Source organism: Puccinia triticina, chromosome 3A, assembly GCF_026914185.1.
Source record: "Puccinia triticina chromosome 3A, complete sequence".
In the NCBI taxonomy this organism is placed as follows: Eukaryota; Fungi; Basidiomycota; class Pucciniomycetes; order Pucciniales; family Pucciniaceae; genus Puccinia; species Puccinia triticina.
Genome location: NC_070560.1, coordinates 3,055,863 through 3,069,009, shown reverse-complemented (window position 1 = coordinate 3,069,009; position 13,147 = coordinate 3,055,863). Strand labels below are relative to the sequence as shown.

At 45.3% G+C, this 13,147-nt stretch overlaps 4 protein-coding genes across 4 annotated transcripts; 1 reads left to right on the top strand and 3 right to left on the bottom strand.

Annotated features, from left to right (window-relative positions):
* On the top strand, positions 1-553 carry PtA15_3A370 (uncharacterized protein; the record flags this gene model as incomplete). The annotated part of the gene is made up of 2 exons (XM_053167332.1): positions 1-439; positions 525-553. 2 exons carry the CDS (start codon positions 1-3, stop codon positions 551-553), a joined length of 468 nt encoding a protein of 155 aa, XP_053018559.1.
* Positions 554-3,991: 3,438 nt separating this feature from the next.
* PtA15_3A369 (uncharacterized protein) lies at positions 3,992-4,707 on the bottom strand (the record flags this gene model as incomplete). The annotated part of the gene is made up of 3 exons (XM_053167330.1): positions 3,992-4,132; positions 4,290-4,549; positions 4,608-4,707. 3 exons carry the CDS (start codon positions 4,705-4,707, stop codon positions 3,992-3,994), a joined length of 501 nt encoding a protein of 166 aa, XP_053018558.1.
* A 1,904-nt stretch (positions 4,708-6,611) lies between these two features.
* Positions 6,612-7,829, bottom strand: PtA15_3A368 (uncharacterized protein; the record flags this gene model as incomplete). Its single annotated transcript, XM_053167329.1, has 5 exons — positions 6,612-6,967; positions 7,033-7,082; positions 7,184-7,314; positions 7,433-7,689; positions 7,757-7,829. The coding sequence occupies 5 exons, from the start codon at positions 7,827-7,829 to the stop codon at positions 6,612-6,614; spliced, it is 867 nt and encodes a 288-aa protein (XP_053018557.1).
* A 2,459-nt stretch (positions 7,830-10,288) lies between these two features.
* PtA15_3A367 (uncharacterized protein) lies at positions 10,289-11,688 on the bottom strand (the record flags this gene model as incomplete). The annotated part of the gene is made up of 4 exons (XM_053167328.1): positions 10,289-10,692; positions 11,017-11,405; positions 11,481-11,593; positions 11,659-11,688. The coding sequence occupies 4 exons, from the start codon at positions 11,686-11,688 to the stop codon at positions 10,289-10,291; spliced, it is 936 nt and encodes a 311-aa protein (XP_053018556.1).
* Positions 11,689-13,147: the final 1,459 nt, after the last annotated feature.

Genomic DNA, 13,147 nt, shown 5'->3' with positions numbered 1-13,147 from the left:
ATGGTGCGACGACAAAACCGACCAACCTTTGTTGTACAGAATATCAATACTACTGGAACTTCCCGCCGCAGCCGGACAAGCACGTGCCAGGAGAGGAATGCACCCCGAGAACGCCGAGAACGTGAAACCATTCAGCGGGACATTGCCCTAGCACGCCGGCTTGGACTTATTGAGAATGTAGCTCCTCCCGAAATCGACCCCATAAATAGCCAGCATCAATTCGAGCCAATTATTGGAAGTTATGACGATCAACACTTTGATGAGGATGTACAGGCTCTCCCAAGTACTGCCCATGCAAGCTATCACCGAGCACGCCGCTATGCTGAAGAACGCGAGCAACTCAACCAGCGTTGGATTTCACTGGAAAAACAAGCTATAGCAGCCTATATGTTATGCTTCTATAACACTCGGAATTGGACTGAATGGAGTCCAACCTCGAGTTTGTTTGAATTTGACCAAAGCCTCTGTTCCTGTAGCGCCAACCAGATTCACTCCCGCCGTGTGGACTTGTTTGACATTGTTAGTAAGTGTGATCAATGCCTTCTTTGATTGACTAGAAAACGGTTTGACTTTCCTTACATCATTTATCATGTTAGGCCGGGAACCATCTGCGGAAGTCAAATTTTGTGAATGTACACCAGATGTTATCCGGCTTATCTACTACGGTTATCTTGCTAGCTCCCCAACAAAACCTCAAACAGCCTTCTCAATACGACTGGTGCAATTCTACAAGCTCATCTGGCTATCTTCGGTTGTCTCTATTGCCGCCTTTGTTTCAGCTTTCCTGGATTCTCGAAGCAATAGGCCAACATATTCTCGTGGTGGACGCTATCGGAAACGCATACTCCAAGTCCCTTTTTCACATAGTGTTGATCTGTATTCACGAATTCAAGCTAACCGCAAGAATTTGTTTGATGATGGATTACAACTCACCCAGAACGGCAAGTGGGCAGCCAAGTGTCCTCGCTGCTTTGGAGATAAACAACATGAAGTTAAAGGTGATTCCAATGAACCCGATATCATTATTGCACTTGATGGGAACTTTCAGCAGCGTCACTATGCCTATGCGAGTAAAGATAATCCCACCGAAACTCAGTATCCACCCAGCTTCATTGCACCATCAAAGATCAGCCCCGATGCTGTATTATTTGCAGCCACTGAAGCAGCTGCAGTTGGTATTGATGTGAGTTTTGGAACGTCAATATTTTTGAATAAGTCATATTATTCCATTATGTAACTTTTTATTTCACTCTTTTTATACAGCCACCATGCTCGGATTCTCACAAAGCTGCGAACGACACCCGCAACAAATCAACATGGGAGAAATGTGATGATAATGGACTTTTTGGAAGTGTATGTCGTCATGACATTCCACTTCTGTTTGTTAACATCTATAAAACTGGTGAGAAGTATGTTTTCTTATCTTGCTCATTTAATCGGACAAAGCACACCAGATCATCTGAGACTGCATTATCTTAAATCTCCTCAGATTGTACTATCCAGTTTCAATTCTGCGCAACCTCTTGTCGGACTTTCCCCAGCACAAGGTTGGTATCCTGTACGACCTTGGCTGTCACCTGGAAAAGCACATCACAAAGGTCAGGCAATTGTTTTTATGTAACTTAATTTCAGTTGACTAACACAGTTTACCGTGTACTGCAGCGTGGCCTGATGAGTGACCGAATATCTGACTTGAGATTTGGCACATCTGTATTTCATTCATACGTGCATGAGTGGTCATGCCAGGTGGAGTACAACCCTCGACTCAACAAATGGTGGGGACTTTCAGACGGGGAGGGCATGGAGAGGCTCTGGTCATCTCTCTCCCCATTAATTCCTAGCCTTTGTGTATCTACTAGACTTCACCGACTAACTTCAGTCCAGTCCCTTGCCGACTATAAAACAGCTCAACTCAATGAGATTGCAGGTATGTAGTTTATTGGTATCAGAATGTATTATGGTGTTTGATTTCTTTTATCTCAGCCCACTGGTTGTTACAAAAGCTTCAGCATGCAGAAAATAAGAATCATCAGTGGCACTAGTAAAACTACGTGGCAAGGCAAATCCATATACCCCTGGAATTAATTACACAGATGCATTTTTTGAAGAACAATGGCACGCTGAAAAAGTGTATCACCAAAATGCTGACCGGGACTCAGAGAGAGAAAAGGTGGAACTGGGGCGTCTTCTATGTTTGGAAAAGGAACATGACGAAGCATGGTATGATCGTTTTTAAATTTCTTTGGCTTTCATTGAGTGCTGAGCACTTCAACTTTGATTTAATCTAGGAGGTCAGCAAGCGCAATCACACCAGTGCAAGCTATTTCTCGCCTTAATGCATGTGCAATAGTTGCGAGGGAGCTGGAGGCTCAAAGGAGGATAGTAGGCAGCTCTGGTGTTGCAGACAACTTGACTGGTGCGAGTTCTCAATAGCACATATAATTTATTTTTCACTGGTGGGCTGATGCACATTTTTGTAAAATCCAAGAAACTCAATGTGATGATCTAGCAATGTTGTGGTACACAAAAACCGAACTTCGTCGAGGATTTCTGGCACTTGTAGAGGAGAAACAGCCATTACTTCGGGTCACTTGGCCCGGTGAGAGTAGCACACTTGGTAAGCTTTGTTTTTTGCTTTAACTGATCTGACCAGATAAGAACTAATAAAATGCAACCACAGGTACACGTGGTCAACAAAAGATTATGAAAGCACTGCGCAAGAGAGCTGCAAATCTACGCTCTGTGCTTGATCGATATAATCAGCAGGTTGACTCATTCCGATCCAGAAATCCAGATCGTGTTGCCCCACCTACAATCAATTATTCTGAACTTATTGCTCTACAAGCTGACGACCTATTCTGGAATGATGGTCTTTTCAACAATGCAAATGAGCCCTGGGCTGTTGACCCACGCACTCAGCAAGGTATCCGCCGTTTGGCCTATTTTAATCGTGCGCTTGAGGAAATACGACGGCTTGGATGGGAATCTAGACGTGCAATGCGATGGGCTACTGAGCGCCACACCCGCCTTCTGGTGTTGTATATTGCCCTCATTCAGCATGAAGACGATTGGATTGAGTATTTTGCTCTTCAAAATCAGTCAAATGCAGAAGCCAATCCCCTCGATGATTCAGTTCAACCTTTGATTCCACCAACTGTTCCGGTAACTTTACGGCCACTTCTTCAACACCCTTATCTAGAGCATCCGCTCAAAGATTCACATCAATTCTCATATAAGGGACCACTTGCTCACATCGCCTCCGCCATAGCAGTAATTCACATGGGCTTGATTGAAATCACTTCATTACAACTGGATTGGAATGACAAGATGCAAGAAGTTTTTGAAAGGACTCAATCACAAACTGGCGATTCGGAAATCTTTGCTAGATGGAATCAACAAGTGAAGCGCATAAAGAGATCAATTGATCTGAATCTATTTTCATATTTTGTGGAAAAAGGTTTTGACCAATTTGTTAGGACTTTGAGGTATGATGTTCCAGATGCGGAGACTGCAAATCTCATTGACGGTGATGAAGAAGACACTATTGATCTTGAGGAGGCTTATATTGAAGATATTGAGCAAATTCTATCTACAACCATGCTTGCTGATCTTGCACAAGAGTTTGGTGTTGAACACGAATGAATATGATGTAAATAGGTTTATTTTCTCCATTTTCTGTAGTATTTTAAAAACTGCCATAGATGTTTTTTTCCAGTTTTTTAGTGAGATAAATCATTGCCCAGTTTTACTTAGAGATTCTATTGTTTACTCATTTCCAAAAATCAAATTAGTAAACGAAGCAAGAATTAAGACATAGCAACATTTTGAAAACTGGAACATACAAAAACAATAGCTTCTTATTAATTGAATGACAAGGATAAGAGAAAAGAACTGGGGAAAATCTAACTACTCCTGGGGTGCTTATTTTGAGATCTTTCATCTTGATCCATGGTTTTCTTCCTTTTGGCTTCAGGTGATAAATTCTTGAGCTTCATGGCCCTTGCGACAAGTCGATGAGAAATCTGGAAGGAACAACCAAAGTGAGTGGTTTTCTTGGTCGATTTGAGCTCTTCCGGAGGGCCAATAGTGTGATGAGCGAGTTCATTGCTTTTCCATAAAACTTCAATGATACCTGGAGTTGTTCCAAAGTTGATGTTGCAGTCAAATTCAGGGAATCAAAGAGCATGGCCACGGATGTTGGCAGGTGGTAAAATAGGACTTCCAGTTGATCAGTCAATGTAGCTAAATATGCCGTATGTGAAAACATTTTTATCTTTATCACAGTGTACCTTATTGGAGAAGTCGTTTGACGTCACGATGACATTTGAGCATAAGGGAGTCGGATCCTTCTGATGACTTTCCCAAGCAGCATCAGACCAGCTTGGGATTCCAAATTCCTTGAGCGCTTCGGTATTTTGGGCATGAGCAGCTTTGGAGAAATGACGGAACCAATGACTGATGAATTCATTGTGACTTCGTAACTTTTGTCTAAGGCGAGCTTCCAGTCGGAGCTGTGATGGTTTCAGGTTTTTCCTAACAGCATATGTACCTGAGTGAAATTGTCAGAGGCTTCTCTTCAAACAAAACGGACTAGGAAAGCTTCTTACCAGCAGTTTTCCCTTTCTCATACCCACCTCTGAAACCGATGCCAGACATACGACCGCTGATTTTTTTTGAGTTCCTCAAGTTGGACCAATGACTAGCCATGATGTAAAGGTCCTCAATTAATTCGGAAAGACGAGTACAAACGGAATCCGGCTTTTGGAGTGGATGGAACTGAACAAGGAATATAACCTTTTTGCTAGATCCAGCAGTAACAATTACATTTTTAGATTGAGCAAAGGTTTGTAGTTCTATGGAAAAGGGGATTTTTTTCGGCTTCTTAGACATGCGTAACAAGAAAGGGCTGACAGTGGAGTAGTAAAACTGAGTTAAGTAAGAGGTTTGGGAAATGGTTTTTTTTGCTCGCTCTGAAAGTATTTTAGAAAAATCTAGGGAAATTTCTGTGAAGTCTTCATCATCTAATTCATCTATTTCGGTTTCGTTGTCTGAGTTGGAAATGTTATCATCTCTTTGCGAAGAAGTTTCCGAGGCAGCTGATGAGCTGAATGACTCTTGCTTACTTGCCTGGACACCAAACTGGCCCCCAGTTGGGTAAGCAAGAAGTCCTTCATTCATAGCAACGGATAAGATAAAACTAAGTGATCGATGTAAAATGGCAAGATGAAGAACTAGATTCAGTGATGGAACGATTGGGAGAGACAGTCGGAGCCAGCATTGCAAACCCTCTTCCCTTATAGAATATTTTGCAACTACTTATACGGCAGTAGCAGGTGAAGATCCGACCTGTTTCATCCCCTGGGGCTGAAACAACTGAGTCCAAGGGGAACAGGGAGGAAGCTACTCGTAGAATTAATGCCCAAAGGGGAGAATTGACCACTGGTCCAAGCAACTTCGCCTCAAAGAGAGGGTCTCCTTGTTTGAGCTTCTTCCCAAAGGGGGGGAAGGAACTAGTATACTCTCCTTGGGTGATATGCTATCATCCCAAGGAGAGGAAGCGAATGGCATATTATTCAAGTTTCAGCCCGGAAGCAACTCGCTTCCGCATCCTCTCACAGAAAGGGAGGAACGAACTAGAATCCTCTTCTTGGGTGATACAGTATCATCCCAAGGAGAGGAAGCGAATATCGTGTTGTTCAAGTTTCAGCCCGGAAGCAACTCGCTTCTGCATCCCCTCAAAAAAAGGGAGAGGGAGGAACGAACTAGAATCCTCTCCTTGGGTGATGCAGTATCATCCTAAGGAGAGGAAGCGAATATCTTGTTGTTCAGGTTTCGCTTCCGCGTCCTCTCAAAGAAAGGGAGGAACGAACTAGAATCCTCTCCTTGGGTGATACAGTATCATCCCAAGGAGAGGAAGCGAATATCGCGTTGTTCAAGTTTCGCTTCCAGATCCTCTCAAAGAAAGGGAGGAACGAACTAGAATCCTCTCCTTGGGTGATACAGTATCATCCCAAGGAGAGGAAGCGAATATCGCGTTGTTCAAGTTTCGCTTCCGCATCCTCTCAAAGAAAGGGAGGAACAAACTAGAATCCTCTCCTTGGGTGATACAGTATCATCCCAAGGAGAGGAAGCGAATATCGCGTTGTTCAAGTTTCGCTTCCGCATCCTCTCAAAGAAAGGGAGGAACAAACTAGAATAGAATCCTCTCCTTGGGTGATACAGTATCATCCCAAGGAGAGGATTCGAATCATGTGGCCATCAGAATTCTCTCAAAGAGAGGGAGCGATTGTTCATGCTTGAGCTTCGGCCCATAGAGAGGAAGCAAGCTTGCCTCAAAGTGAATAGCCTTGCAAGGCCTTCTTCTTGCTAGACGAGTCGCAAAATCCTCTTCGCGAGTTCTCGCTCGCCAAAGTTTTCCGCGTGAGCAGTGCTTAGCCTTGCAAGGCCTTCTTGCCGGATGGATCCCAACATAAGAAAAAAATATACTCGACACATTGATTTTGAATCAAGCAGACAACTTAATTTTAGCAGACATAAGACCATAAACAAGTGAAGAGGGGAGAACAGAAAAACACAGCTCAATGAACAAAGGCAGGTCACACTGGGTTGAGCTATTCATCAGAACTCATATCGTCATCACTATGAAGGGAAGGTGTAGAACTGGAGGGAGAGGATCTAGAACAACTGCTACTGGGTAGTGGGGCTTTGAGAAACTCAGGGGTTAGCACATAGTCGGAGCTGATTCCATCGGGTATAGTCGGGTCGTAAACAACGTCAATGAGCTTATCATCCAAGTCAGTATGTAGTATGGTTTTGGGTGCCGTATGGAGGTTTCGGCTAGGACTTTTGATCCATGAAGCCTGAATCTTTGCCCCAGGAAGCAGGACAAGCCGGTACTTGATTTTCGCCAGCTTGAAGTCTGTTTTAGTCCATGGCCACGTCGTCATGGCACCATTGGTTTTCTCAGCTGAGGATTGCAATCGTCAAGAGTTGTTGTGTCTCTGTTGGAAAAGAGATATGAAACTTACCAACTAGTTAAGACATGCGAGCCTTTGCCGATACCGGTCGGTCCTTTATCCGGCCTGGTGAAAGGACCAAGATAAGTCAGCCAGTAAAGGATGATTTGAAACGTTTAGCTCCACTTACAACGCCTGGTATTTGCATAAGCTGCAATCTCAGCAACCCCATAGCCAGTAAGGTAGGCTTGCATACGAGCAGGGTAGTGTCGTTCACCATCAATGTTGCGAGCAGCAGCAGTAAAGGCGGTCGCACCGTGAGTAGTCTGAGTAAACTGAAAGGTGTGGCCCAAGGTGCCTGGAGACGGCAAAAAAAACCATTTCACAGTTGCAGCTCTTGGCAACGTGAACAGCCTGTGATAAAAATATCAACAAATCAACCACTCCAATTGTAAAACCCAAAGTGTGCAACTCACTTGTTGGACCCAGCTTTCCATAAAATTTTGTACATGATCCGAGGCTCGTTTGAATGATATTGTCTGACGTTGACCCCGTTCAGCCTCGGCAGCAATTGACTCTTCCTCAGCAGTATGATGTTCGTTCGGATAATCAGCCGGAATCAAAGTTTCAGGGGGTGGTGGATCTGCAAACAAAGCCCTCTCTTCAGGCGACAGCTCCCAATATAGATCAGAAACACCACCCATAGCCGGTCGGTGCTTGACGCCTTTTTGACCTGTAAAGTAGGTAATGATTCATTCATTCATGGATGAATGGCAAGCTGTGGAAGAGAAGCTACTTACGTCCCCGGAACACGGCTCTAGCCCCTGTAGTTTTCATGAATCGGTTCCAACGGTTTGGCTTCTTGATAGCCATACGCCTGCCTCTGTTCGAAGATCATAAAGATTGGAAAGCGTAAAATCAGTACCAAGTGGTACATACATAGAGCAATGAAAACAACGTACAGATATCTATCGACCATGGGCATTGATACACCACGCTCAATGGCTTGAACGCAAAGCTCCTTGCGCTGCTTGATGAAGAACTGGGTGAAAAACGTCCGGTCGGCATCTGACATTGATTGTTTGGAATACTTGGCTGCATCTGCAGCAAGCTCAGCCTCAGTCTGATTCATCAAGTCATGAGCAGACTGTGGTTCTGGTTCAGGACTATCTACTACCATTCGTCTACGTTTCTTGTTGCTACGATTATGAAGATCAATCAAGGGTGGTGCATTTACAGATTGGATAGGGAACCGAGTCGAAGGTTGTTTGGAGGGAGCATTTGCCGGTTGGGTAAGTGGAGCAGCTTGCAAAATAAGGGGCCCTGCAGATGCATTTTGTGATTTACAGGTAGCAGGTGCGTCAAGCTGACTGGACGATTGAGCAACTTGAGATATTGGTGCCAATGCCCGAGATGGGAGTTGAGGAAGGTGCGGTAGGTTGACCACACTGGGTGAAAGAAATGGAGTACATCGGGGAGATGGATTTGTGTGAATTGAGGGAGTGTGGTGATCGGAGTTGTTGGCTTGGATATGGTTCTGGGGAGTGGAGCCATAATATGGGCTCTGTTGAGTTGGAGAAAAGCTTGTAAGGGGGATAGATTTATTGACTGAGTGGTGGGTTGGGGCAGCAGATTGGTGAGAATGGTGATTCACGTTTGGAATGAGAGGCAAAGAAGTGGGATGAATATTTGGATGTCTGTGTTGAGAATTAAAAGGCAATCCTTGATGAGGTACAGAAATTGGATGACGATGCAAGTGATGCGGATGAGGCGAAGAAAAGTGGAGACCACGTTGTAATGGTTGTAAAGATGGTTGAGGAGGATGGGGATGAGACGATGAAAAGTAGGGACCGCTTTGTGATGGGTGTAAAGATGACAGAGGAGGAGGATTGTTCGGACGATTGCATTCAGGATTTGGATAATTGAAGCCCTGTTGGGCGACAAAATCCAGACGAGGAGGTAAATATGAGCCATCCATGATTGATGAGTGGATGGGTTCTGTGCCGATAAAGGTCAAGTAACAAGTGGATGAAGGACAAAACCAATGGGTGCCGGTTGAACTTGGAGCCAGCTGACCATTGTGACCGTGCTGAGTCAAAAGGGTGGCCTTTATATTTCATTGATGATGTAAGGCAAAGAGGAAGGCTGTGGGTGCTGCGAGCATGCACAGCAATAGTATGGATTTTACATATACAAAATGTTTGGTCTGGCTGTGGAAGCGATGGAGTTGTAAATTTTCACATGTAAATGTCGGAGGGAGAGGGAAATGTAGGGAGGATTTGGGAGGCGCGCCAAATGACTATCCAGAAGGCTTCACACGGCTTGTACAGGGGCTACTGGATAGTCAGTTGGGTATCGCATGGGGTGCATGAGACCGGTCCGTATGTTTGAAGAAGCAAGTATCCTGGGCCCTGGCACACGGTGGACTGCAGCGGGCTAAAACCCCTCATGCAATGGCGTTAAGCACCCTTGTTGTGGGTGAAACGTTGGCCGCTCGACACCCAAGGCTGGGATACATTACATCTTGATGTCCCGATGGCCAGTACTGGTCTCGAGGAGCTCTGTCGAACACCTCGGGAACAGGCTGAAGCCCGCACGATCAGGATCCAGAGATATGTATCAGATTCACATGCACGAGCAGAGGGGCGACAGGTGGCCACGACCCACAGCACCTGGTCAGTCAACATAAACCTAGTATGAAGCATACCCCAGACCCGCGTGGGAAACAGCCTCCAAGCTCCCTTTGCCCGCATTTCCAAAACTTCCCAAACTTCTGGAGCATCCAGAACTTCTGCCCGACTTCCCCCCCCCCCCCCCCCCGAGCTCGGCCTAAGTCCTCCCTCCTACCTCGCACCCTTACACTTACTCTTACATGTTGTACCCTTACAATCTGTACCCTTACAATCCTCAATGTACACCTCAAGCCTCCCAAGTCCTCGTACCCCTCGCACCCTTCACCTCCCTTTTGAACACCTCACTACCCTCACACCTCCCTCGCTGCCCTTAAACCACACATAATACACATCTCACATCTTGCTAAGACTTGCACCTTGCGACCGTTACGCCTTGCTATCTATATACCATTACATGTAACTCCACTTCACCGCGCTTTGGCTCACAAGGCTTTGCACATTTTCTCATCAAGTTTTTTACTCATATGTTGTATTGTCATTGTCCAACCAATTGGGTATTTTTTGCAAGTCATTGATTCGTAAATGCAGATGAGAGAACAAAAAAAATAACAGGCAGTTGTGAAAAGACAATTTGAGGAAATCAAGATGATGAGATGAAATGGACTCGGATTGATCAACCAATCACATTGCTATTTACAACTATACATCATCCGCTTGTAAGTTTTCATGGCCACCATCCTCCTCATCACCCTCTGGTGCATCCTCTGCTTGCCCCTCGCCATCTCCTTCAATTCTGCTTCCTTGCTCTTCAAAATGTAATCGGTCCATAGCATCGTCAATCTCGACACTGTTGGAATTCATTAGGCGGGCCTTGATAGGGCCAATAGCTTCGAACCAGGGATGAGTGGAAACGGTACCCTGAATCCTAGTTTTCATCCATAGGATATCCGCATCGTCCATCCACCCCATCATTAACCTTTCGTGTGCTGCCAAGTGTGATCGGAGCTCGGACTCAAGAACTTTGAGCTTTGCTTTTGCGGGGAAATCGGGCAGGATATCTTGAAATGCGACCTCCGGATTGTCAGGATCCATTTGCGCAAGCTCTAGTGATGTAGGCAACGTGCCATCAGTGAAACTTATTGGATAACAACACATGTACATGTACATACCTACACGACCAATAGCCCGATGAATCAATGAGTGGTACTCATATGCCCAGGTGAGTGCTCTGTCTAGCTCTTGAGTCAACAGTTCAATTTCCTCTTCAATTCTATCCAGAACTAGAACCGATCGGATACCTTCCCGTACCCGAGGATCAAGAGCCCAAGGCGCCCGAGCGTGAAAAAAGTTACAGTCGGCCCAGAGTGGATCATCCAGATTCATCCGAAGGAAGGATGCGTAGTCAAGGTCTGCGTTTTCGGGTTGACTGAGACGAGCTGGATCGAATGCCATGAGGTACTGGGTTCTCCGCTGATTGAATTTCTTAATGGCCTTCTCAACAGGTCCTTTTCGCCTCTTGATCGCCGCAAGGATTCGTTCCTTTAATCGGGTGCCCAATGTATGGCCTGAGTTAGTATTGAGCAAGGGCTCTCGCTCGGATTGTACATCAATGGCATGCTCGTAAAGATCACTCTTCGCACACCACAAAAGGGTCAACATGCCCTCCTCGGATTTTTGCTTTCCACGGAGATCGTCGTAGTCCTTCCCTAAGGATTCGGCAAGACCTCTTTGAGCTTCCTCGTGAGTTTCAATCGCCACAAACATATCGCTTGCTTCACCCAACGTGGCTGGCCACTGGCCACTTCTCAAACGATCCCTAGAGCATATGAGAAAGAAGACAAGGGCTATTAGGATTTAACTTCAAATGAGATGTGATCATACATGTACTCACCAAAAACCTTCCAAAACTTCCTCGTTTTCAAAGAACTTCGCAAGATTCTTTTTCCCTTGCACTTGTTCCTCACTCTCCTCCTGTTCCAATGCCACCCGGACTTGATCTTCCCACTGTACGCGAAAAAATTCCACCGAGTATTTGAGCGAGCCCAAAACATGTGGGTTTTGAAGCTGACATAACTCAAGGAGTACTCGTTTTTCTGCATCGCGTCGTATGAGAGCCTGATTAAACTTCTTGTAAAGCCATGACACTGCAGTACAGAAGAGGGAACATGAAGTTAGCAATTGTACCTGTAGCGAAACAAGCAATGCAAAAACTTACTCAGATCAAGTATCATTTGGGAGTTGTGGTATTCACATTGATGTGCCAGTGCCCCAAGTCGGTTACTCCGTGTAGCATACCGTAAAGGACCGATCTTCGGAGAAAGAGATGACCAAAGACGCTCACAAGACTCCCCATCAGAAAGGCCCCACCCCTTTTGATATCGTGGGTTGTACTTTGTTTGGCACGGCCACTCGTGAACATACGCATGAAATACTGAGGTGCCAAAAGTTAGTCGTTCCCGTGATTCCGGAAAGATATTTCGCTAGTGGTTGAGACGGAAGTTAGTACTGATAGATAGGGAGAAGCCCAAACAGCAAATGAAAGCGTACCAGGTTAATATACTTATCTAATGAGCAGCCAATATCGTATAGCACACCAACCGGGCGATCAGGCTCAATTGCTTCCAAAATCCGTTTGAGAATAGTCAATGGAAGTGCGCGTGTTTCTCCGGTTTGATGGATGTTCGCCAAGTAGATAACTGAGTCGTGTCGGCAGCATGACCCCATCAGTCCCGTATCATCACATGCCTTCCAGGTGGTCTCGTTACGACTGTCGTTTGCCGCCTTGTGTGAATCTACACATCGATCTGCCTGTTGCAAACCAAGATGGGCGTGTTAGATGGGGAACCAGTCAATTCGATCTGCAGAAAAGCTGGATGGATGACTAGTCAATTTGATATAAAAAACTCACCTTCTTGGGGACCTTGTGAAGTCGTTCCTGCTCAGATATGTAGCTGTGAACCTCTTCCAACTCACTCGGCTGAACAAAAATAGCCGGGGTGATCAACGGAAGATGGCTCTTGCTGGCCAGTTTATGATGCCGGTGCTGAAAGTTTCCATCCAAGGATAGAATAAGACGGTTATCCACAGCAGATAAACGATGTGATCCCGTCTTCTTGCTTGGACCAAAGCACGCCGGACAAGTTCCTACGGCCATTTTCTGTTGGTTCGTTAGGCCAAGAGTGTTTTGGATAAGCTGAGTATTCAATTTTTGAAGCTCGCGATATACCAAAACTGCCGACGAGAAGCATTGTCGTAGATCACGACCCTTAGCAATACACATATATCAGCCAACAAGAAATATGTATGCAGAAACAACAAAAAATACTAACTGCAGTCTGCTTATGGTTCCAGAGCACCTCGGACCGTTCCTCGTTAAACACCTTCTGAGTTTTAATGAAGGGTTCCATCCGTACGTGAGAATGGAGCTATGCATAATTGTGATAAGCCAGAAGGCGCATAGAGAATCCAGTACTTGGCTTTATTGGCGAGCTGGGTAAAAATCCATTCGCGAGTAGGTAAACGGATCGGGGCATGCAGGAGCAAAAGTGGAATTTGACG